The sequence below is a fragment of the Podarcis erhardii genome (assembly GCF_964252035.2).
Source record: "Podarcis erhardii genome assembly, chromosome: 10".
In the NCBI taxonomy this organism is placed as follows: domain Eukaryota; kingdom Metazoa; phylum Chordata; class Lepidosauria; order Squamata; family Lacertidae; genus Podarcis; species Podarcis erhardii.
In genome coordinates this window covers 74439809-74465398 of record NC_138500.1, presented here as the reverse complement: position 1 = coordinate 74465398, position 25590 = coordinate 74439809, and the positions used below count along the sequence as shown (strand labels likewise).

At 44.4% G+C, this 25590-nt stretch overlaps 2 protein-coding genes and 1 long non-coding RNA gene across 3 annotated transcripts; 2 read left to right on the top strand and 1 right to left on the bottom strand.

Moving 5' to 3' along the window:
- Nucleotides 1-3705, top strand: LOC309351492. The gene is made up of 3 exons (XR_014160859.1): nucleotides 1-784; nucleotides 1420-2741; nucleotides 3550-3705. It is a non-coding gene; the product is annotated as an uncharacterized lncRNA (long non-coding RNA).
- Nucleotides 882-10624, bottom strand: CDNF (cerebral dopamine neurotrophic factor; the record flags this gene model as incomplete). The annotated part of the gene is made up of 4 exons (XM_081879225.1): nucleotides 882-1162; nucleotides 3564-3705; nucleotides 4795-4922; nucleotides 10207-10624. The coding sequence occupies 4 exons, from the start codon at nucleotides 10622-10624 to the stop codon at nucleotides 984-986; spliced, it is 867 nt and encodes a 288-aa protein (XP_081735351.1). The 3' UTR covers nucleotides 882-983.
- On the top strand, nucleotides 10542-25209 carry HSPA14 (heat shock protein family A (Hsp70) member 14). The gene is made up of 14 exons (XM_081879167.1): nucleotides 10542-10670; nucleotides 13059-13139; nucleotides 13223-13305; nucleotides 13725-13773; nucleotides 14968-15061; nucleotides 15173-15263; nucleotides 17190-17294; nucleotides 18243-18404; nucleotides 19469-19624; nucleotides 20555-20657; nucleotides 21505-21720; nucleotides 23600-23773; nucleotides 24357-24427; nucleotides 25031-25209. Exons 1-14 carry the CDS (start codon nucleotides 10614-10616, stop codon nucleotides 25107-25109), a joined length of 1521 nt encoding a protein of 506 aa, XP_081735293.1. The 5' UTR covers nucleotides 10542-10613; the 3' UTR covers nucleotides 25110-25209.
- The last annotated feature ends 381 nt before the right edge of the window (nucleotides 25210-25590 follow it).

Below are 25590 nucleotides of genomic sequence, written 5' to 3'. Positions count from 1 at the left end.
GGGGGGGCACTTGGTGGGGGATGTCAAGCTGGGCTGGGCAGCTAATTAGCTTAGGATCAATAGCCCAGTCACCATTGCCCTTGTTTGACAGTGGCCAAAAAGGAACAGAGACTGGGCAGAAAGGTACTGTCCAGCTCAAGGGAAGTAATAATACCACTCAATTCTGCCTTGGTCAGACCCCACCTGGAATACTGTGTCCAATTCTGGGCACCCCAGGTTAAGAAGGATGTTGACATGCTGGAACATGTGCAGAGGAGGGCAACCAAGATGATCCAGGGTCGCTTGAAGGAGCCGAGTATGTTTAGCCTGGAAAAAAGGAGACTGAGAGGAGCTATGATAGCAACCTTCAAATATCTGAATGGCTGTCACATGGAGGAGGGAGTATACTTGTTTTCTCCTGCTCTGGAGGGTAGGACTCGAGGCAATGGCTTAAAGTTACAAGAAAGGAGATTCTGACTAGACATTTGGAAAAACTTTCTCACGGCAAGAGCTGTTCAACAGTGGAATGGTCTCCCTTGGGTGGTGGTGGTCTCTCCTTCCTTGGAGATTTTTAAACAGAGGTTGGGTGGCCATCTGTCATGGATGCTTTAGCCACAATTTCTGCATTGCAGGGGGTTGGACTGGATGACCCTCAGAGGTCCCTTCCACTTCTACAATTCTAATATTCTATTATTCTATGAATCCTCAGGTGTAAGTCCTACTGAAGTCCACGGAGGACATTTTTAGGGGAAGAAAATGCTACGGAGTAAACCCTACACAGACAGATGCCAAGAACAACTCCCAGGTAAGTGTGTGTAGAAGCACAGCTCTTTTGTGCCTTATTTTTCTCATCTACTCAAGTTCTCTTTATACTTTACCACAAAAGTATTTCAAGGCCCAGGAACTTCTATTAACATTTATTTATAACAAATTCCTTGTAACTATTAATATTTCAGGGTTTACGCTTAGAGATGTAACTGTATGAAGTAAGATCAGGCATTCCATCAGAGGTCAGCTCTGGAAGATGCAGGTGTATGTTTTGGTGCAAGTGCTCTAATCAGATCCACAAAGTCCGTTTTTTCAATGCATGCTCTGCACACTTCTCCCCAGCTGTCCAGGATCTTCCTCAGCTCAGCCACTTTCATCTTAGAGAGATCTACCGCTGTTAAATCCAGTTCCATTTCTGTAAAAACAAACAACCTGAATCACAAGCTCTATTAATTTTATTTGTGGTATTATAGACAAGGAGCTCATGATCCCATGTATGTTCAAGGAGAATATTGCTTTTCCAGCTAGCCTGCTCATGCTACAGGACACCTCCAGCAGGCAGACAGATGCCCATGGAACCTCACAAGGAAGGAAGGCGGGCTGGAATCCCTCGCACTTGGTATACCCCCCCCCCATGAATATTTGGTTATCAAACCTAATATCTTTCGACAGATCTATTATTTCCCCCACTCCTTTCTAAACGCCATCCAAGATACAGATCACCACTGCATCTTGCAGCAGTGAATTCCATGTATTCCATTCTGGGCCCAATCCACGCGGGGCAATTTGGCCCAGAAAATGAGGCGAGTCCCATCCACATCTTATTTCCGCAGGGCTCAATGAGACAGATTCTCCCTTGGATCTTTGGGCCCCCATGGGAGGTTGAGGGGAGCCAGGCTTATGTAAGGCTTCCGCCTTCAGAGTTTAGGGCCATTTTGCTCCACAAGCTTAACCCTCAGGTTCAGAGGCACCAGCTTGTGAGGGCAATTGTGGGGGCCGACGTCACATGCGTGACTTCAGGATGTCTGGAGGAGTGAAGCCAAAGTTGTTGGCCATGTGGCTTCAATGGCCGGCGGTCCTCCTCTCCTGGTGCTGCCACCCGCGGGAGGCGGCTTCGACGCTCCTTCCCCTCTGCGGCAGGAGGAGTTGGCCATTGGAGCTGCTTTTGGATATTAGGGGGGACACTGCTACCCAAAAAATGTTAGGGGGGAGGGCTCGGCCCCCAGGAGCTGGTGCCCCTGCTCAGCTTAGAGCCTTTACAGAGCTATCTGGGTTGCTGGTTGACAGGGATGGAAAGGAATTTTTTCTCTCAACCCGATAGGCTCTTGGATGGGAGTTTTTCCACCATTCCCTCAGTAAAACACATGACCCTTTTTTGTTGTTTTTTGTTAGGGGGAATAACGTTGTATGTATAGGGGTGGGAATGGCGTTGGGCAAGATCAACAGTGAAGCCGGGTATCCGTAAGGGGCCTGAGGGGCGAATTTGCCTGGGCATGCCACAAGCTCAGGTTGGGTCTCTGCCTGGTGGGAATCCTCACCCGGCTGCCCAGGCAGACCTTGCCAGCTTGGCTTGCACCACAACAGGGTTCAGCACTGTGGCATGGTTGGTCCAAACCCAGCGGATCCCATTCCACCAGCAGCGGGTGAGTTGATGGCAAACCGATCCTGGCGCTACTGCCACGCTGACCTGCACCCTCCCTTCTGCAGCCCAGAAAGAACTGGCCTGATTTCATCCCAACACCTGGAGTCTTGTCAGTTCATTGGCTGCTCTTCTGCGAATGTGCCGGCCAGGACAATGGTGGATGTTGTGTAAAGAAGCACTTTCTTTTATTAGTCCTCATTCTAACTGATAGAAATTATATTTTCAAAAATGCGAAGGATAAGCTGTAACTTGCTTCTTTGCTCCAGCAGCCCTGGGTACAACCTGAATCTGCATAGTGACTAGGAGAGCCTGAACCAAAAGCCCAAGCAATTTTGTGCATGTTTAAACAAAAGTAAGTTCCACTGCATTTCATGGCATATGCTCCCAGGCAGTGCTTTTCGTCTAGATGAAAAGGTGCTGGAAGGCACCTCCCTCAAAGACCACCCCAGAGCCCAAAGAGGATCTCTTTGGGCTGGAAAGGGGGTCTCCTCGCAAGCCTGCAGCTTGTTGAGGCTGCTCAGCTGAGGCCTGGGGAGCTTCCACACCTCAGCTGAGCACCTTAATGAGCTCCCCCCTCTGGCTCAGCTGAGGTGGGGCTTTCCTGTGCGTCAGCTGGGAGGTTGAAGAACCTCAGCAAAGCTCCGCTGAACATCCAAGTCACAAGGGGACCCACTCTGGACCCCGCACAGGATGTCCTTGTGAGCCGGAGGTGCAACGGGGCTTTGCTGAGGCTGGTCAGGTCTCTCCCCCCACTTCCAGGGCCCAGCTGAGAGGTGCTGAAACACCATTCCAGCACATTCCGGTTAAAAAAAGGCCCTGCTACCAGGTAAGTGTGCCTTGGGTTGCAACCTGGCTGCCCTCTCTTCAGCCTACCACATTCTTGAAAAAACATAATTTCCCATGTTGAAAATAACAATAGAAAAAGCCTCTCATTGCTGCCAATGACAAAGTCTAGGTTCTAATTTCCACGCCCCATTTGCAGAGCATGGCCAAGTGCGAATGAGTGAGTCCGTGCAGCACAAATCCCAGCTGCTTCTCTTCTTCCCCAATCCTGCAGATGCCCAGAGCTAAGCCATGGTTTGGTTTAGTGCCATGTCTGAACCTGGGCTCCTTTGTCTCCAATATGCCTATTTTGTTATGCCCTCCTCTGTTTTGCACAGGGATTTCATCATACCGTATTTGAGCTCACAGATTTGAATGTCAATTTTCTTCAGCTTCTCACAGATCTTTGGCACAGGTATGTGAGCACTCATTGGGCGGCTGACTTCACCAATTATCTTGGTTGCTGCATCACTTGTGGCTCCGATGTAGTAGCACTACAAGAATAGAAATCTTGTCAGTACCAGTGCAGAGTTAGGGCTCACTCATATTTCCGCTTGCCTCGCGCCTAGAAAGCACGGGTACAAGTGGTTCTGCCTTTGCTCTGCTGCTTTCCTCTGGAAAACCTGCTCTTTACCACTAACTGGAACAACTGGAGCAAATCTTTGGGAAGCCTGATTGCGGTTAGCTCCGATTCATCACTAAAGGTCCTGCTTCCCTGGGGAAAAGCGGCTGACTAATCTGTTAGTCAGAGATATCCCTCTTCCTTCTCTCCCATGCATGCCCTCTACCTTTAAAGCACATTTTTGCTCCTCAAAGGATTCTGCGCACTGTAGCTTGTTGCTGGGAACTATAGCTCTGTGAGGGGAGAACTAGAGTTTCCAGGATTCTTTGAGGAAAAGAATGTTCTTTGTGTGGGGGGAAATAGAATCCCTGTGACCCACTTGTGTGGGGTGAATCACAAAGGAATCGGCCAGGTGCCTGGATTCAAAGCGTGGGACTAAACTAACTCTCTAGCAAGAGAGAGCCCCTAGCTGCAGAGTTTAAGCACACAAAGTCAAGCAGGATAGTGAAGTATAGGAATGTAGGCTGCCAAAACCTTTTATATATCTCTTTTAGTCCTCTTGCAAAGCACTCCCCTCTCTCTACCCCTCCTGCAATGAACAGACCACACACTCTTAAGCTTGAAATGCTTTACTTACAAAACATTCCAAAGGTCAGATTCACGCATTTATCCAAATAGCAGCAAGAAGAGCACAGGCAGAATACTCATGAGTAGAAAATACAGAAAGATAGCTTGGAGCTTGCCCTGACATGTCTTCCTTGGTTGGTTACATGGCATGGAGAGAGAGGGAACAGGGAGAGAAAGCTCCACTTCCTCCCTCATTGGAAAAGGGGGGGGGTGACCTGGCGGAGTCTAGGAATCTAACTCTGTGCAGTCTTACCCTTCATGCATTAACTGGCACTCATGCATAGTTATGTTTGACTGCAAAGTCCCAGGCTATGAATGTGCTTTTACAGTAAAGTGTGTACATAGCCTAAGCACTGGAAACATTCCTAAGGGGCAAAAGAGTACGAAGTCATACCAAGCGGTTTTCTTTTCCTTTTGTGTTCATGCAGCTCCTGACTAATTCATTCTCAATAGAAGCCACGGAGAAATCAGAGTGCTTTTCTTTTAAAGAACTATAAAATCTTTTCAAAAAATCTTGACAAACTGTGTAAGAAAAAGGTAAAATATAAAATAACAGACACACACAGAGTGCTTAGGTCAAAGAGATCGACAGAAAACAAAGTTGAAAATAAATTTCAAAATGACTAACTTCACACAGAATGGCTTGCCATTCTTGCAGCGCATGCACATCTGATCTGGAAATGGCCCCATGCGGAGATGCTTATTATTGCCTTCCAGTGACTCCACTTAGGCACCCTACTCATCACTGTGTCCCAGGGAAAGACCCTTGCCTTTCCCTTGAGGACAGCAGCAGGAGGCATTCCAGGGGTCAGACAGAAGTGCTGGGCAGGGCTAGAGATGAGAAGGCCTGGAGGGGTGGAGAGGGGGGAAATGTGGGGGCACATTTCCCCATATTTTTTGGAAATAATTGGGAGGAAATGGAAAAATTGGGGTAGGGGTGGGAATGGGGCTTCTCCAGGCCTTTGCCTCCGTTGTGAAGCCACAGACGAAAGGAGGTGGAACGAAAGATCACAGAATCATAGTTGGAAGGGACCTTGAGGGTCATCTAGTCCAGCCCCCTGCAATACCATGGACCTCAAACCCACAACTCTGAGATTAAGAGTCTCAGGCTGTGCTGAACTATCCCAGGCCTTTTTTAAACATAAATTTAAATAATAATCTTTCTTCAGTAGACGATGTTGCAACCACACAAAAGTCTGAGGTTTCAACCCCCACCCCTCACAGATCTCTTCATTAAGGCAAGCAAGAGGGCACACACTAAGGAGTCCAGGCACACACAATTTGCATGGGTGTCTGTGTGCATTCCTGGCCCCCGTGCAAGCTGGCAGAGTGTGTGTAAGCCCGTGCTGCCCCCTTTTCCAGCCACTTCCAGGTTGTAGCAATGTGTGTGCATTGAACAAGCATAAAACGGTTGTTGCCATACCCTCCAAGTGTCCCTATTTTCCATCCCAGCTTCTGATTTGACCCTGGAATGTCCCCATTTCTCCCACCAGTGCTACCACTGCCAGTGGATGAGCGGGTGCTTGTCCTGAGTGACTGGGTGGCAGCAGTGGCAACTGCAAGCCAGCATCCCATGGCCTCTCCATGGCCAGTGCTGCCAGTTTCCTTCCTTGGGCAACTCATAGAGGCTGCTGGAGGCAGGAGAGGAGCCCAGCCTTACATGATGCTCTGAGAGGGCAGGGTTGCCCTGGGAGGGAAGAAAGGGGCAGAAGAGCAGAGTCTTGCTTTAAACAAAAAATGCTTTGTGCTAATGCCACGGCTAATCTTGCCCCTTTCTAAATTTATTTTTTGGGGGTTTTTCTGTTTGTAAATCTTCTGAAGAATAAAATAAAATCAGGACTAAGGGGTTTTCTCAGGACAGTGGAGGGTATGTGTACTGTACCCCATAGCGGTGTTGGCACTCACAGAGGCATAGGAAGCGGGCGCGGGGCACCCCGGGTGTCATCCTGAAGGGGGTGACATTCGGCATGCACCCCCCGCCCACAACTCCCCCAAGCCCAGCGAGCAGCAAAGTGGCTGCTGCGGCTCTCCCCCTTCCCCTCGCTTGCTGTAGGCTTGGGAGTCGAGGGCGGGGGGGCAGCCCCCAGGGAGGATCGTGCAGCTGTACCGAGATCCGCCCCAGGGAGGATCGCTGCGCCGAGATAGGTCCCGTGGGCAGATCGCCCCACCCCCATGGGCGGATCACCTGCCCCGGGTGCACAGTATGTGTGCCCCTCCGGGTGCCAGAGCACCCAGCTCCACCACTAGGCACTCACCCTTCTTCTGACAGGACATGCTTTGCAGAGGGCAAGAGAGAAATTGGGGGGTGGGGGGAGGGAGAAATGTCCCTATTTTCACCTGAGGAATGTTGGAGGGTTTGTGTTGCCAGTTTGACAATCCGCCCTTTGGCGCCTGGAGTTCCCTGCCCCTGTTGTAGGACAGCCCTGCTGTTACTGTGCAGGGCTGGCATTAAGGGGGGGGGGGAGTTGGTGACTCTTGGGCGGGATCTGGCCCCTACACTGACCCATCATGGCTACCAGAAAAAGCCAGAAAGTTGTCGGGAGGCATAGGACTTAAAGGAGTCAGCGAACAGTGAAGAAAGCCCACAAGCAATCTTTATTGACTTATATTCATAGGCTGCTTTTCTGCCCCCAAAAGCCTTTCAAGTCACCTCCTCTATACAGGCAAATAAAAACAATGTGATTCTCTTGCTTATAGATGGGCATCATTTTCGGAAGAGGGCTTGGATATGCACACTGATCCTTATACACACAAGTGATCTCTCTTATAAAAAATAAAAATCTTTCTTGCTACTGCCAAAGAGGACATTTAATTCATTTTGTTTGTTTATTTATTTGACACAATTCATCTATCACTTGACTGGAATGAAACCTCAAAGCAGTTTACAATAAATATTAAGGTTATCAATAAAGACAGTAAAAAACCCAACTAGAAACATTTTAAAATTGTTAAAATCAGCAGTAAATGAAGTTCACTTTCCCTATATTGTAGAAGAAACTACAAAAACGCAGTTAGAAATATCCAGTACTTAATTCTTCTGTCCAGTTCCTCTAGAGGTAGGTTCTTTTATTTGTTTCATAATTTCATAAAAGGTCAATCAGATGATTTGAAAACTAAGTGGTTGCTGGCCTGTGCAGACAAGTTTGCTACCTATAGGGTAGCTTTATCACTAGCAATGAGAAAGTTGTGATCTATGTTTTATCATACCAAATAGTGTGGACGGCCACAGGCAACAGCTCTCGATCATGTAGTTGGCTTTCTCTGGTTCTTTAATGGGAAAGAATCGGTCCTTCTGTGTGAACCAGTGAGTCCCTTCCTGGGTCTGATTCCAGGACAGCAGAAACAGCTATCCCCACCCCACCCCGCAGTTGAGAAGGACCCTGATTAATGCAGCGCCGTGCACCCATCCAGCAGATTTGGACATTGTTAAAGGCCCAGGGAAAGTGTGCTCACTTAAGTTATGCTTGCTGGAATTCTGCCTCGGTCAGAGGTATGTGCCTATCTGTCCAGGCACCGGCTGAATTCCTTTGACCTCCCTCCGGCGACTCCCGGCAGGAAAAACACACGAGGTCCGTTCCGGCGATTTTCCTCAGGCTGTGAGAAAAACACACCAACTGCTTCTCCTCCTTCTCCTCCTCCCTGCATATCCCCAGGGAGGGGAATCAGACTCAGACAGAAATGTATCTACATGTCTTTATTTCTGTCTCTAGCAGTCATACAGTCAAAGATGTCTGCTCTCTTCAACCAACAGAGAGAAACTCCAGACTCCACCCATGTACATCCTGTACAGGTCATATGACACACACTGAGCTCACATCCGGTGCTCAATAAGAATGGACTGCCCCTTTGTTTCCATGGCAACAGTCACAAACATCCTGTCTGGCTTTGCAGCCACAAGCAGCTGACTGAGCTGCTAGAGTCTTTGCTTGCTGCAGCATTGCTGCTTTAGAATAACAATGCTGTGGTGCTTTTACTTCACTGCAGATCATGGGTTCAAATCCTGAGGACCATCACACTGGGCTCTAGAGCATGTCATGAATTTCTCTGATACTCCAATCCCTCCTGAGTGGACGTACGCCGATTCTGAAAACACACTTGCTAAAGGGGTGCTTTTAATCCCCTGCCCTTAGGTTGCCAATACGAATAAGGAGCTGGTGTTTCATCACCTGTTTCACAAAACCCTTATTTTGAACCATGATCCTATTCTGAAAGCTCAAACCATTCAAAACATAGTTCCTTACATATAACTGAGTTCTCAGTGAGGGTGTGTTGTTATTTATTAGATTTGTATTCTGCCTTCCATGCAAAGATCTCAGGGCTATTCACAGCATAAAAATACAAAATGAAAACTCCAAATACATAATGAAAACATGAATGAAAACAAATCCATCTATCCCCTCCCATATACAGTGGTACCTTGGGTTAAGTACTTAATTCATTCTGGAGGTCCGTTCTTAACCTGAAACTGTTGTTAACCTGAAGCACCACTTTAGCTAATGGGACCTCCTGCTGCCGCCGCGCCGCCGGAGAACGATTTCTGTTCTCATCCTGAAGCAAAGTTCTTAACCTGAAGCACTTTCTGGGTTAGCGGAGTCTGTAACCTGAGGCGTATGTAACATGAAGTGTATGTAACCCGAGGTAACACTGTACATACACATATACTATTTGTAAACCTCTGAGGTTTACAATCAAGTGGTGTATACGTTTATGAAATAAAATGGGGCTTCTGCAGAGCATCAACTTATAACCCAGTGATGGCCAAACTCGGCCCTCCAGCTGTTTTGGGAGAGCCAGTGTGGTGTAGTGGTTAAGAGCGGTAGACACGTAATCTGGTGAACCGGGTTCGCGTCTCCGCTCCTCCACCTGCAGCTGCTGGGTGACCCTGGGCCAGTCACACTTCTTTGAAGTCTCTCAGCCCCACTCACCTCACAGAGTGTTTGTTGTGGGGGAGGAAGGGAAAGGAGAATGTTAGCCGCTTTGAGACTCCTTAAAGGGAGTGAAAGGCGGGGTATCAAATCCAAACTCCTCCTCTTCTTCTTCTTCTTCAATGCCCATCAGGCATCAGCTTACAGGACCAGTGGTCAGGGATGATGGGAGTTGTAGTCCCAAAACAGCTGGAGGGCTGAGTTTGTCCAAATCTTGTATTTTGACATGCAGATCTACTTAAAAGCTATCATTTAAAAAGCAGCAAAAAAGGGGGGAAATGGTCCAGCCCGAATGTAAATCGCACGGTTTGAGGGGGTCCCATCAACAGCAACATTGACAGCAGAGTTAGTATTGTGCCACAGCTGCAAGCTTAGCAAAACAAACAAACGTTCCAATTTTGCACCATTTAGAAGAACTGCAACAAACACAAACAGGCATTTTTATTTTATTTTATTATTTTATTTAATAAACTGCCCTTCACTTGAGGATCACAGGGTGGCTTTACAACCCAAAAGCACATACCATAACACAACACACTGGCGGCTGACTGGGAGCCCTTTAAACCTCAGACCAAACGGATGTGTGGTTGTGTGTTGCGTGTTTTCCTCTATGTGTGGCGTATAAAGTGGGGCTGCCCCATATTCCAATGCGAAATGCCACGTCCTGTGTTTCGGGTCTCTTCTCCCTCTCTCTTTTCACGTGTCTGTGTGTGCGGAAGGTCTTGCCTTTAAGCTCCGGAGAGCGAAGCACAGGCGGATGTACAGATTCACGTGTAGGTGCGTGCACACGTGCGCGACTGCCATGCGCTCCTCTCAGGTCCCTCCCCGCCCCCTATTTCGTGGGTCGTGACCCCGCAGCCTCCCCCCCCCCAGCCCCTCACCTTCGCACGGAGCTTCTGCTCCCCTCGCGGGACTGGAGGCGGAGGCGAGGCCGAGGCAGAGCGCCACGGCGACGCAGCAAGGGAGGCCCCCCGGCCGAGGCGGCCGCAACATGGCTGCGTCTGCGGCACCTGATCTCGCGAGAGTTCCGCCCGCCCACCGCGGAACGTCACGCCGAGACGCCTTTTTAAAATGTTTTCTTCCTTTCGTTGCCTCCGTCTGTGCGCTTCTTCCGGTTACGGAAGCAGGCCCGGGCTTACGCGGCTGCTGATTGGCTGTTGCAGCTGAGTTGGGGCGGGGAAACAAAGCTGCCGGGAGGCGGAGGGAGAGGAAGCGGCACGCGCATGCGCGGACGCAGCCTGCCCCGAGGTGCACTGTGGGTAAGACGTCTCCCGGCGACGGCGGATCAATGGCGGCCATCGGGGTCCACCTGGGCAGCAGCTGCGCGTGCGCGGCCGCCTATAAGGTGCGCGGCCGGTTGGGGGGGGTCTCCCCTCTTCCGTGTAGGCCTGGGGGGGGCAGGGGGATATAAATAAATGTAATTTTAATAATAATAATAATAATAATAATAATAATTTTCGTTTCCTGGGCGAGGTAGTGCTGTTGAGTGGGTAGAGCGGAGTTTGAGGAGGACGTTGGAGGAGCCAGAAGCCTTTAAATCACAGTTCTTGCTGCCGTTGTTATTATTTATTAACTTCCTCGTGAATTTGTTTGTGGGAGGGGGACGTTATTGGTTTGTTCTGGTTGAAGGGCAGCACACAAATTGGATTAATCCTAATCGCCCTAATCAGGAGAGAGTCCGTGGTCCCCTGTGCTGGCTCCGTGGAAGCACTTGCCCCCCAGGAGGCAGCGGTGGAGTTAAAAAAGGCTTGACTACAAAAGGGAGGCAGCAAATGCTTCTGAAGAGGTAAAGGTGAAGGACCCCTGGACGGTTAAGTCCAGTCAAAGGCAACTACAGTGGTACCTCTGGTTACAGACGTTTCAGGTTACACGTTTTCGGGTTGCGCACAGCGCCAAGAACGGGTTAATTCCGGGTTTCAGCACATGTGCAGAAGTGCTAAATTGCGCTTTGCGCATGCGCAGAAGCGCCAAATCGTGACGTGCGCAGACACAGCACTGCGGGTTGCGAACGTGCCTCCCGCACGGATCACATTCACAACCCGAGGTTCCACTGTATAGGGTTGTGGCGCTCATCTCGCTTTCAGGCCGAGGGAGCCAGAGTTTGTCTGCAGACAGCTTTCCAGGTCATGTGGCCAGCATGACTAAACCACTTCAGGTGCAACGGAACACTGTGACTGAAACTAGAGAGCACGGAAGTGCCGTTTACCTTCCTGCAGCAGTGTCACCTATTTATCTACTTACACTTATGTGCTTCCGAACTGCTAGGTTGCCAGAAGTTGGACAGAGCAATGGGAGCTCACCCCGTTGCAGGGATTTGAACCACCGACCTTCCGAATGGCAAGCCCAAGAAGCTCAGTGGTTTAGACCACAGGGCCACCCACACCCCTGCTTCTGAATACCAGTTGCTGGAAAAGGAGAGAGGGGAGAAAGTGATCATAGAATTGTCAAGTTGGAGGAGACTCAGAGGATCATCTAGTCCAGCCCCCTGCAATGGGGGAATTCTTCCCACAGCCGTCCCTGGGTGGGCCCGGTCACTAACGTACTGGTTAGCAGCCAGATGTACTGATCTTAAGCTCATTCATGTCCTGCCCTCTGGTTTCCCACAATCCACTGTGGGCCGCTGTGGGAACAGGATGCTGGGCTAGATGGGACATTGCCCCCAACCTCACCCCTCCCCTTGGCAGGCAGGTTGGGGTTGACCATCTTGTTAACAACCAGGCAAGGGTTGCCTCCATCCACTGTTTGTCTCGCTGCCTTCCGCCATACCATCCCGATGGGCTCCAGCTGTGGTGGTTATTCCTTTGAGTCTGCAAGCTGCAGGCCATCTTTCCTGCAGTGTGACATCCTTGCCTACATCTGAGGTGGTCCAGTCTGTTCTGCTGCTTCTGGACTCTGCCATCTCATTCTGTTGCTGAGTGGGTGGACTCATCATAGACCATATTTTTTGGAGAGAAAAATGACTCACTTGGTCATCTGCTTTGTTTTGGCACACTCCATTGTGTTTCAAGACAGACAGATGCTAGCAACAGTGGTTCACTTCAGCCTGTGTCACTTCAGTTGTCTCTTCTGTTAATTTGCATAGAGTTTGTGTGCATCAGGATTGTGATGGGTGTTGTTGAGGACCATGTGTAGAGCACCTCACATAAATAAAAGAAAGCTTATGTGCTTATTGTAAAATGCATTTCCATCAGTTTACTTGAATGACACTTTGCTGGATAAAGTAATATATGCATTGGCCTGGTTTGCACATATTGCTAAGCTGTAGTTTCTTATATTATGGTTTGTGAAATCACAGTTTAGTAGTATTTGTGAACCCTGCTAGCTTAACTATGGCCAATTTACTGCCAGGAAACTGAAGTAATGATTTGTTGTTGGCTTATGAAGCTTAGTTTGTTTTAGTTATGGCTTACATGTGAGCCTTTGTTAACTATGGTTTTGGGTGGGCAGCTGGAAAACAAATCAACAAAAAAAGTATCCTGTTATATTATTCCCAGTACGCATTGGAATAAAAGCTTCAATTTACAAGAGTTTCCTTTGTACATTATTTGTCTTTATACAGAATTTACCCTGTACATCTAGCCTCTGCCAGACAAACAAAATTAAGGGATCCTGTATTAAAAAATGATATTATTTTCCGGGGTTTCCAAGTGGTAATGAGTTACTGTGTTTAGTTTCTGTGTCAATGAGCTATTATACTTAATCATTCTACTCCATGTGTGTGTTGTTTCTTTAGGATGGTCGTGCAGATGTTGTCGCCAATGATGCAGGTGATAGGGTTACTCCTGCTGTTGTTGCATTTTCAGAAAATGAAGAGGTAACTTTCCCTCAGTATAAATTTGAAGAAAAAGTGGTGGTACCTTTGTTGTTTTTTAACAAATCTTTTAAAATTATTTCCAGGTTGTTGGACTGGCAGCAAAACAAAACAGAGTGAGAAATCTTTCAAATACAGTGGTGAAAGTGAAGCAGATTCTCGGGAGAAGGTGCGGAAAGTAATAGTGAACTTCATTTTGGGATTTAGTGTGGGTTTATCTGACAGAATGGGATTGTTAAACAAAAATGTATAAAAACTGGCATGTAAGTACAAACCTTGTTACCAGGCTTAAATATGCAAGCAGGCTGCTTAGAAGTCTCTTGTAAGCAGTATGTATTTTATTTAACAAAATTTAAAGTGAGTTATTCTGGAATTTAACTTTGTTTTTTTGTTTTGTTTTGTTTTTTTTATTAAGAAATAAAAAGTCCAAACTCTGATATCATGCTTAAATACAGAAACAAAGCTTTGAACAATTAAAGATTAAGGAGGACTTCATTAAACACAATTCTTATGTGCTGAAAATATAAACGTAAATTTTGGGATGTGTTTTTTTGTTTAAGTACACGTCAATTTCCCTTGTTTTGACAGCTCTGGTGACCCACAAGCTGAGAAGTACATTGCAGAAAGTAAATGTTCAGTAAGTAAGAAGCTACTTCATGTTTTCCTCCCATTACTAATAGTAGTATTTGTAAACTGCTAAACATTGCACAAATACCATAGTGATATACAACAAGCAGAACCAGATAAAATAGTTCTCAAAAAAAAAAAACCCTGTATAAAAGGGCATTATACAGTAAAAATGAAACCTTAAATTTGTTCCAGTAGCAGATTGACATCCAGTGCAGCTCTCTTAGTACTGGTGTTATATGTTGGTGGAAGGCAAACCCAGCCACAGACTGTGCGACCCCCTTCTGACTTGCTGCAGCTTCCAGACCAGAGACGAGGGCAGCCCCACAGTGGTTACATGGCAGCAGTTCAGCCTTGAAGTTATGAGTGCAGTCTCAGTTCATTGATTCACTCTAATCTAGCCCAGCAATATGTCCAGACACTGGCCTAGGCAGACCTGATTCTAATGTCACAAAGAAATAGAGGTAGGTGTCAAGCAACAAACTGATGACAATTTGTTTCAGATGTCCAAATGACAGCACCCAGTGGTGTTATATAATGTTAAACAGCAGGAGAGGTCTGTTGTGACTGACACGTAAAGCTTGTAATTAGAGGGAGTGATTTCACTCAGTTCTCCAGTCCCATTGCTTTTGGGGGAGGCAAGCAACTCCCAATGAGTTCTCTTCCACCCCATCCCCAATTAGCTTAGCACAGGAACCTAGCACAAAAACTACTGAACCAGTTCAGCAGATTACAGTGGTGCCCCGCAAGACGAAAAACTCACTAGACGAAAGAGTTTTCTGTCTTTTGAGTCATTCCGCAAGACGAATTTCCCTATGGGTTCTTGCAAGTTTTTTTCCTTTTTCTTAAAGTCGCTAAGCTGCTAATAGCCGCTAAGCCGCTAATAGCCGTGCTTCGCAAGACGAAAAAACCGCTAGACGAAGAGACTCGCGGAACAGATTAATTTCGTCTTGCGAGGCACCACTGTATTTACCGAAGATTACTCTTGTGCCTGCTGGAGGGGTACAGTGCAATGCTAGTGGACTCCTCCTCCTCCTCCTTCCCCTCCCCTCCCCATTTGTTCTAGAGTGTCACCAACCCTTGGGAGCAGACCTTGGATGTGTGTGTAATATTTGCTTTCTAAATCATTTATCAGACGAAAGGAATCTTGCAGAATCTTTTATAGCAGATAAGCTGAGAGTCATATTTGTATGTTCATTTGTAGGTCATTGAAAAGAATGGAAAACTAAACTATGAAATAGATGGCAAACTTGTTTCCCCAGAAGATGTTGCAAAGCTTATCTTCAGTAAAATGAAAGGTATGATATTAAAATGTACATTTTATAACTATTTCCCCAGAAGAAAAAGTGCTACGTATACCTATAAATTGAATTTGCTTGTACTCACAATACAATATATTTTTGTATTAGAAACTGCTCAGTCTGCTTTGGGCTCAGATGTTAATAACACTGTGATTACGGTACCTTTTGACTTCGGAGACAAACAGAAGAATGCCCTTGGGTGAGAATACAGTTTTCAGCTTATTTTTATTAAATGTATTTGTGGGAATTTGAGATGTCTGGACAGGAGGCATTTTGACATATTTGGATTTGGAAGATCTGGGTTCAACATCTCAGCTCAACCATAAGCACATGGTGTTAACCTGGAGTAGCTCAATTCTCATCTAATTGGACTCTTTCAGTGAAATAACATCACTTGTTGTAGTTGTTTAAGAACTTCCTGCTTAGAGGTTCTGGCACCATGGAGAGAAAACAATATTCAGGTTCCTACCACACAGTAAATGGACTGTTAAAACTACTCAGAAATTGAGTGGCAGGTCCGTGATAACTTTTGGCTCACTTTGTAGCCACATGATAGACAACCACATGAGCTTATAGCTGCCATATGGGTAGTTCTTAAATAGCCAGCTTATGGGACAATGTTGTAGGTCAGTCTTCCATAGAAGCTGGTAACTTGAGCAGGGGCCAGATAGTCACAGATTTATGACTACCAAGCACCCTGGTTTTTCACTAGGAGGAACTGAAAACCTTTACCAGCAGTGGCCTCATCTTTCCTGGCCAATTTTCAGTCACCAGGACTAGCATACATCTTGACTTCCAGTTGGATGCCCCTATTCCTTTCTTCTTGCCATGGTACACATTCTGCATTAGGAGTGGACCATTCAGTGCTTTGTTGTTGTTTAGTCGTTTAGTCGTGTCTGACTCTTCGTGACCCCATGGACCAGAGCACGCCAGGCACTCCTGTCTTCCACTGCCTCCCACAGTTTAGTCAGACTCATGTTTGTAGCTTCGAGAACACTGTCCATCTTGTCCTCTGTCGTCCCCTTCTCCTTGTGCCCTTCATCTTTCCCAACATCAGGGTCTTTTCCAGGGAGTCTTCTCTTCTCATGAGGTAGCCAAAGTATTGGAGCCTCAGCTTCACGATCTGTCCTTCCAGTGAGCACTCAGGGCTAATTTCCTTAAGAATGGATGTGTTTGATCTTCTTGCAGTCCATGGGACTCTCAAGAGTCTCCTCCAGCACCATAATTCAAAAGCATCCATTCTTCGGCGATCAGCTTTCTTTATGGTCCAGCTCTCACTTCCATACATCACTACCGGGAAAACCATGGCTTTAACTATACGGACCTTTGTTGGCAAGGTGATGTCTCTGCTTTTTAAGATGCTGTCTAGGTTTGCCATCCCCTTTCTCTCAAGGAGCAGGCGTCTTTTAATTTCGTGGCTGCTGTCACCATCTGCAGTGATCATGGAGCCCAAGAAAGTAAAATCTCTCACTGCCTTCATTTCTTCCCCTTCTATTTGCCAGGAGGTGATGGGCCCAGTGGCCATGATCTTCGTTTTTTTGTTGTTGAGCTTCAGACCATTCAGTGCAGAGCACTGTATAAAATAGGAAAGGGCTCAGACATGCCAGCTGAAGGCATTTTGCTATTTGTAGCAGATTTAGGGCTAACAGTTAAAAAGTCTTGCTGCGTCATAGAAGCACTCATTTGTGCCTCCACCTGTTTATTGATGCCACCTGATCACTTTACCCTACTGCATGTCAGGTCTGGCCCTGACTCTCATGCATCCTCCCGTTCCTTGTGTTCAGACATTGCTAACTGCATAGTCACCATGGTCTCCAAAGAGAAACAGGTGCACATTTCCTGTACTGGTTTGAGCTTTTTGAGCTTTACGTTCAATTTGCATAAACAAACATAGGTAGGCAGCTCATTCTCCTACCACAATGTGCCTATCTGTGCTTAAGTAAAATGTCTCTTGGCATGCTTACTGTATGTCTTATAGCAGTTTGGCAATGCTTTGTAAGGTGTTTGTGGTGGTGATGCAGGGATGGGGTCCAGCTATACCAAAATAAGGTACCTTGCTGTTTTATGTTGAAAGAAGGCATCAATCTAAAGTGACATACTAATATAAATTGTGTCTTTATTGCAGAGAAGCTGCTACTGCAGCTGGGCTTAATGTTCTTCGGTTAATTCATGAACCATCTGCAGCTCTGCTGGCTTATGGAATTGGGCAAGATTCACCTAGTGGAAAAAGGTGACAATTGGTCTTTAAGCAACCATTTCCCCTGTGCAATCCCAAGTATGCTTACACAGATATAAAACTCAACAGGACTTAATCCTAGTTTCAGGATTACAGTGGTACTTCAGGTTAAGTACTTAATTCGTTCCGGAGGTCTGTTCTTAACCTGAAACTGTTCTTAACCTGAAGCACCACTTTAGCTTATGGGGCTTCCTGCTGCTGCTGCGCCACCGGAGCACGATTTCTGTTCTCCTCCTGAAGCAAAGTTCTTAACCTGAAGCACTATTTCTGGGTTAGTGGAGTCTGTAACCTGAAGCGTTTGTAACCCGAGGTACCACTGTACAGCCTTGGTTTTAAACAGTATGGTGCAAAGTGAGTTGGCTCTAGCGTATGGACCTTTGTGAACTTAATGCTTCCCTGGGCAGAAGGGAATTTTTGATGGTCTCCTTCCCTCTGTAGGTCCTTGTGCAGCTGAAAATCTGCTTTAGAAGGTTGGGGAACCCTCTGGAACAGCATGGGAGGGAGTTTTAGGAGCTGCTTTCCTCAGGAATATTCAGTTCATGGAGCAGAATTCTCTGCTGAATCTGAGCCAGAGGGATCCTAGACTGCTATAAATAAGACAATCCAAGTCCTTTGCAACATTATTGTTTTTTAATTCAGGAGATTCTAAACAAGTGGCAAAGGCAGGAAACCAAAGCATTATACTTTAACCAGTCTTTAATACTGTAATTTAAATGGACTTCATTTCAGGGTGGGCCAGGGCAGTGTGAAGTGAGAGAGCACTAGGAGAACCTTCCTGATCTCGCTTCTGCCCCATGGAGTGCAGCAGTGGCACTGATACCAGGAGGTCATTTTGAGACACAGTTGTCATTGTCCTAAGAATCTGCTATTAAGGCTGTTAGTATTGATGCTAATGAGGCAAGGCATACTGATTTCCTTTTCTTTATGTTGTGTGCATGGAAGCAATGTGCTGGTGTACAAGCTTGGAGGAACATCCCTTTCTATCACGGTTATTGAAGTCAACAGTGGACTTTATCGTGTTATTTCCACGAACACAGATGATAGTATAGGTGGCATTTGTTTCACAGAAGCCTTAGCACAACATTTAGCATCTGAGTTTCAAAGGTAAGTTCTCTATATCCTAAATAGTATGTGGTGTTTTATAAATGTGTAGTAAGGAATCATTGCTGTTAATTTTGCAGTATGGAAAATTACCAGCACATTTTGTATCAAATTTTTTTGACTGATACACAATACATTTATTTATGAAAAACATTTCTATCCACCCTCTGAGTGCAAAAATATCACTTGGGGGCCCACAACATATATAATAGGATTTTTAAAACAATTACAGTTTAAAAATAATAAAATATTGTCTCAAAATGAAAACTTCTGGAAATAAAAATAGTGATGGTGTTTTTTTTTTTTTAAAAAAATACAACTTCTAAAGGTCTGCACTGTTGGAATAAGACAAACAGTACATTCACATAATGTTTTGGGGAAAGGTTGTTACTGTAAATTTGACATCGGTTCTTAGTTCAATTTGGAAATAATCCCAATCTTGTAAAAAGCTATTTACCAGGTTGTCTGAGGTGAGTTAGAATTGTCTCCAGGCAACTAGATGGAAGCTTTGCAAACAATGGTTTCCTCCCCTTTTTTCTTTTCAGGCCACAAATGACTAATGTAACTATGAGAGGGCAAGCAGCCTAGTATTTATTATTATTATTATTATTATTATTATTATTATTAGGGCTAGTGACTTTTGTGGACTTGCAAGGCTGTTAGATCCTTTGTTTCATGCTTACATTCTTGAAGGGTCCTGATAGATATCACTTACAAGCAGCATGGGGAAAGTTGGGGTAGATCTAGCCAAAGTTAAGCATTTCCAAATTCTGTTGATTTCAACATGAGAGTAAAGCACAACACTAAGATGTCAGAGCCTTAATGTTTGCATTTGTACTTCATGAATACTTACTCAAAAGAACCTCCCCTCTTTTAGTTACCATACATCCCCAGCTGTCAAGAGTCGATGCATATAATGTTTATACTTTGAATTTGAAAAACATGATAAATTTCAGGATCCACCTTTCCCCCCCTAACTTCTAAGGTAAATGATGGCCAGTATTACTGAGTAGGTTCTCTGTAATGGTTAATAATACTTTTTTTGTAAAACAACAACAACCCCGTAGATCTTATAAATATGATGTGAGGGAAAACTCCAGGGCCATGATGAAGCTCATGAACAGTGCTGAAGTGGCAAAGCACTCACTATCGACACTTGGAAGTGCCAACTGCTTCGTTGACTCCCTGTATGATGGGCTGGATTTTGACTGTAATGTGTCTAGGTAAGATATACTCTTGAAGCTCTGCATGTGTAGCATTGTTTTCCATGACTTCCTTTAAATTTAACTTGTGTGAATTTAGCTTTAGATGCTTGGCAGAAAAATAAAATTAAAAATAGGAGCAGCTTCCGGAGGGGGGCGGATGTTGGCAGTCCTAACTACCGATACACTCAGCTTGGGAGAGCGCAGGGAAAGGGGATGTTGACAATAGGAGATTTTGGCTTTATGCATGATCACCAGGATGTAACCCCCACATAAGGTAATGATCGTGATAGTTGGCTACTCTCCATATGGAATGTATTTATAAAAAGGCAACTGTTTTCCTTTTCATGGGCAAGAAAATTATTATTTATTAGATTTCTTACTCTCTCTTCCCCATGAGGTCCCAGGGAGGTGGGTTACAACCGTTTAAAATGAAAATATTAAAATTGGTTAAAACATATGACAGTATATGAAGTTGGGGTAAAGAGGTACATTGAAGGTGCCAGAAGGAATCTCGCAGTTTAAGGGCTGCCACAAATATTCCCCTCTTCTAGCCTCCCACCCCACCCAGGATTTCTTAGGGTAGTGGAACACCTAAGAGCGCCCCGTCCACTGATCTGAACACCCAAGAGGATCTGTAAGGAAGGGGCTGATTTTTCTGGTATTGGGCCTAAGTTATTCAGGGCTTTAAACACCAATGTGAGCATTGGGCTCAGAAGCAAACTGGCAAGCGTGTTCAGCTCTTTTGACGCTGGCGTTGTGTGAGTTCTAAATGGAAACCCAGCCACTCACTCTTCTGGCTGGTTCATTTTGGAGCAGCTGAAGTTTCTGAGCCATCAGAAACTGAGGGCAGCTCCATGTTTAATATTATACTACTGTATAGGGTTTCTCTGCAAACTTTTCCCTGTGGAAAATATGGATATGAATGTGCTTGTTTTTTTAACAACACAGGGCCAGATTTGAACTTATTTGCTCTGCGCTTTTTAACAAATGCCTAGAAGCCATCAAAAAGCTCTTGAAGCAAGTTGGACTTACAGCAGATGATATCAATAAGGTAACAATACAAATAACTTGGTCTATTTTGAAGTCATTCTTGAAATTCTTGTTTTGACAAATATGTAGGAAATACATAAGAGTATATTCACAAAGAAGCAGATGCATTCGGATGGTTTGGACTATTGTTCGAGGCTTCACAAACCAGGCTTTATTAAACTGGAAATGAGATCAGGGACAAGTATTCCTCCCTAGTAGGGCTGGACAATATATATCTTGTCCAAAACTGGTTTCAAGTCTGTATTCTGATATCGGTTTCATAGTTTTTGCCCTGGTAATATATCTTGAATCATGAAGTGTGTTAGGGCTGGATGATATACCATCTAAAACCAGTTTCAAGTCCATATCATGGTAATGGTTTCAGAATTTTTGACCTGGCAATATATCCCAAATCATGATGTGTGTGTGTGTGCTGTGCAAAAATCACCATGCAGGAAAAAATTGTGAAGCCATCCAGTGCCTCTATAGTTCCATCCTTATTTCAGACATCGTGATATATCAGTATATTGTGGTGTTTAGCTGGTGATATATCTGGTTGAAACCCAGGTATCACCCAGCGCTACTCCCTAGCTGCTCCCTTCCTCTCAAGTGCTGCTTCACAGCTTAATTCCTGAAGCCACTGCTCTCCATTACATCTGAGTGGTTGTGCAGCGGGAGTGGGGGACTATAACTTAATGCCAATTAACAAGCTAGGATAATAAGTCTGGACATCTGTTTCCCCCCACTTTCTGTGTGTGTGTGTGTGTGTGTGTGTGTGTATGTGTGTGTTTGCAAAGTTTGCATACACAAGTACCCTTTGAAAAGCCTAACCTTTGCTGTTGTCCTATTAATGCTTTAATGTCCTCTAGGTAGTTCTCTGTGGCGGATCTTCTCGCATCCCAAAACTGCAGCAGTTGATCAAAGAACTTTTCCCTAGTGTTGAATTGCTGAACTCTATTCCTCCAGATGAGGTCATTCCCATTGGGGCTGCCATGGAAGCTGGGATCTTGCTAGGAAGAGAAAATACATTTTTAGATGATGAGATACTGCCTATTGAATGTTCTGCCAAAAATATCTTAGTCAAGGTAAGCAAGCAAATTAAATGAATGAATGTCTTTATATCTCTTGCTTAGAATTAGAAAGAGAGCTCCCTCCCTAATCTGTATTAACTATCTTCCACCACTGCTACCTTTGTGGGTTTAGGTTTTAATGTGAAAACTTTCCTGAAAGAGATTTGGGGTCACTTAAGTAGCAATTAAAGTAAATAAGTGAGAGACTGAAACTCGTTATTTCATACTGATGCACAGTTAATATACAGTGGTGCCTTGCAAGACGAAAATAATCCGTTCCGCGAGTCTCTTCGTCTAGCGGTTTTTTTGTCTTGCGAAGCATCCCTATTAGCGGATTAGCGCTATTAGCGGCTTAGAAAAAGGGGGGGGGGGAGGGAAAAGACTTGCAAGACGTTTTCGTCTTGCGAAGCAAGCCCATAGGGAAATTCGTCTTGCGAAGCGCCTCGAAAAACCCTTTCGTCTAGCGGGTTTTTCGTCTTGCGAGGCATTCGTATTGCGGGGCACCACTGTATTTGCCATTCAGAACTCTTTGTTTTTAGTTGAAGGACTAAGTATTTGAATAGGATTCCCTAAGATTCCAGAATTGACAGGTCATCTTAACAAGCCAACATAAACAGTAAACTTTCATATTTTTAAATTTAATTAGAAGTCTATCAAATAAATCCAATTCATTAAAAAAAATTAATTTGGCCACATATTTCACCTTCACATCTGATCCATAAATTATTTCAACACTCATAGTATTTGGCTAGTAGCATGAATCAATAAAGAATCATATTTAAAATCTCCCCTCCTTTTTACTCAAGGGTCACTGTTTGTGCTGTAATGTTTTCCTGTCTGTCGTCGCAGTGCACATGCTCTAACACATTGTGGTGCCTTAAGATTTGGGGTCCTTTCTGCAGAGTGCTTATGTTGCATATCTCTTATTTCTTTACTTTATATTCTTTATTGAAAAACAAAAAGTACATAATTACATGTGCAGAGAGTAAGATGTGACAAAAAAGAAGAAAAAAGAAATAGTAGCTATGTAGAAAACAACAGAACAACAAAAAAAAATTATATACGTTACAAAAAAAGGAAATTTTTATTGTAGTTAACCAGACTTTAACTTAATACGGTATTTAGAAAAATTAATTCCAAATATTATTAAATTTGGTCATGTTTGCACGCAGTTTGTTCAAGTGTAATGGGTTTGTCCGTATCTTCAGGCGTGAAAATACGCCACTTATTTATTTTTCCAGTTCATTAATACCTGTCTTTTTTCATTAATACCTGAGGACACAGATAGTCCATTCATATTCTCCCTTTGTTAGATTCCATGTGTTTTGGGTATATAATTCAAAAGGATATTTTCCTCTGCAAATTTATGATTATTCCATACAGTCATGTTGATCGTCTCTATTGCCTTCTGCCAAAAAATTATCAATATAGGACATTGTACAAACCTGTGTTTTAGAGAAGCATTATCTCCAGCAGCTCAGTGTCTTAGTCCTTTTATAAACAAGCGCAATGGAGTCCTAAATATTTATTTTGCTGTATGAGACTGAATTTGAGGTCCAGAGGCATGCTTGTTATAGAACTTAACATAGTTTCCCATTGTTTGGTCGAGAATCTCCAGTTCTTTATACCATTCTTCCTATATAAGGAAATGGGTATGTGTGTTGTTACATAAGAGTTAATCAGCTGTTTTAATATCTCTGGGGTCTCTGCAGCTGTAAAAGCGGCTGGTCCGTTAATGGCAGTTAGCATGTGCTTTATCTGAAGATATTACACTTGAGCATTTAAAGGTAATTCGTATTTGTCTCTTAACATGGAATAGGCATAAAATTCATCCTTCTTGTCTATTGATTGCTCTAAGTTTAATATACCCAACTTCATCTCTCTTATTTCTTAGGTAATGGATCAGTCAGGGGCTGATAAATTTGTGGTGGTGTTCCCATCAGGAACCCCTTTGCCAGCCCGAAGGCAGCATACTCTACAAGCCCCAGGAAGCAACTCCTCTGTCTGTCTAGAATTATACGAGTCTCTGGAAAAGATCCCCATAAAAGAGGACAACAGATTTGCACAGGTGAAGAAATATCAATAGAAAATAACGCTTGTTTCCCCCCCGTGTTTACTCAAAAGCAGACTTCAGTGTCACAAATCTTATTTGTATGTTCATTAGGCATTTGAAGCTTTTGCCTCTTAAATTCCTTACCTTATAAAATGTTGTAAATACATCCACGGTATTTTTAGAGCAGGGTGGGTGCACAAAAACCATTTTAAAAAAACATTTAAAGCAGATAAAAACTATCAAGTAACTTGGTTAATCTGAATTAAAATTGTAAACAATTGGGGCTGCAAGTTGCTCACCTGTGTTGAAATACATGCTAATTCATTACTCCCTTTAGCCTTACAAATTGATTCAGTAGTTTTTTCAGAGCATGCTTTGTCTGCCTTAGAAAACCATTTTCCTGAAATTACCTTGAAACTTTGTAGCTCAATATTTTATATTTTAGCTTTTATATATGGCAATGTAGGGCAAATGGTTTAAATCAAAGTGCTTTTGATATAATCTCACTTTCATTTCTTTGGTTTTGACAGTTAAGATTGCTAAAATAGATAAGATGCAGATGACAAAGGATCTTAATGTTTTGTTTTGTTTTAAGCAGATTGTCCTCCAGGATTTAGATATAAAGGAAGGTGGTCTGCATGATATTCTAACTGTTCTCACAATGAAAAGGTATTGAAAACCAAAATACTAAAACTTTGGTTTAGCATATCAAGTACATGGGAAATGTCCATTTTTCAGAACTTGGGTTTTTCTGTTGCAGCTTTTTGGTAGTATCTACTTTTCAAGGTAGAAATTCCACCTATCAGGTCTTGATGTATTAGGGGAGAACTGTGGATCAAATTAACTTCTGGAATATCAGGGATGCTTTTTCTTTCCCAGATCAGTGGGCAAGCGTTCTCTGAACTGTGGGGTGTTTTGGTTAACATTCCCTTCTGCTGCCCCTTTCCTTTTCAGTTAAGAGAGGGATGGGGAGCCTGTGGCCCTTCAGAAGTTGCTGGATTACACCTCTCTTCTTTCCTGAGTGCTGGCCACGCTCCCCGTGGCTAGTGAATGCTGGGAATCCGACAGCTGGAAAGCCACAGGTTCCCCACAAATGAGAGCATGTTTTCTGGGTAATGGGACTCCCCACACCTGTCAGCTGAATCAAAGAATTCCACGGAGGAATGATGGGGACATCCAACGTGGGAGCTTAGTTTTTGAGACCTATTCAGGCCCTCTCAGGGTGCAAGTAGTCTCCATATGTTCACACTATAAAAATCTCTCTTTTCTTAGGGATGGATCACTGCACGTTTCCTGTACAGATCAAGATACCGGAAAATGTGAAGCCATTACTGTAGAAGTGGCATCGTAGTCTTAATTTAGAAGGTTCTGTTTTTTTAATTGTTACCTCAAACCAGGTTTTAAGTGAGTGACGCCATGTGTACAATACAATAAATATAATATAATGAAAATATGGAGTCTGCATACATCTTTGGAAAATGGAAAAGTTGGGTCATTACAGTCTTAAGAGGAAGCTGGTAACAGCTGTGCGTTCAGCAATGAGCTGCAGAAAATATTTCATGGGGAGCTAGAGTTTTATACATGACAACTGACAGATAAGGGGTGAGAGTAAACAAGAGTTCCTAAAACCCAACATATACCTTAAACGATGGAAATAATCAAGACGGGCTCCACTTCTTGTGTCCACGCCTGGATGGTTCCTCCACTCACAACCCTCTAGGACTCCTCTGAATGCCAGAGGTTGTTTCAAGCCCAGCTAGTTTTGGCTAGTAAACATCTGAGCAATTATTTGGGAAGATAAGTGAGAAAGGAGGAAAGTTGCTGATTGTGTC

Coding starts and splice junctions, on each gene's coding strand:
- HSPA14 (XM_081879167.1), top strand. CDS start 10,614: ATGGCGGCCATCGGGGTCCACCTGGGCAGCAGCTGCGCGTGCGCGGCC. Junction 13,140..13,222: donor CATTTTCAGAAAATGAAGAG/GTAACTTTCCCT, acceptor AATTATTTCCAG/GTTGTTGGACTGGCAGCAAA. Junction 13,774..14,967: donor TTGCAGAAAGTAAATGTTCA/GTAAGTAAGAAG, acceptor GTTCATTTGTAG/GTCATTGAAAAGAATGGAAA.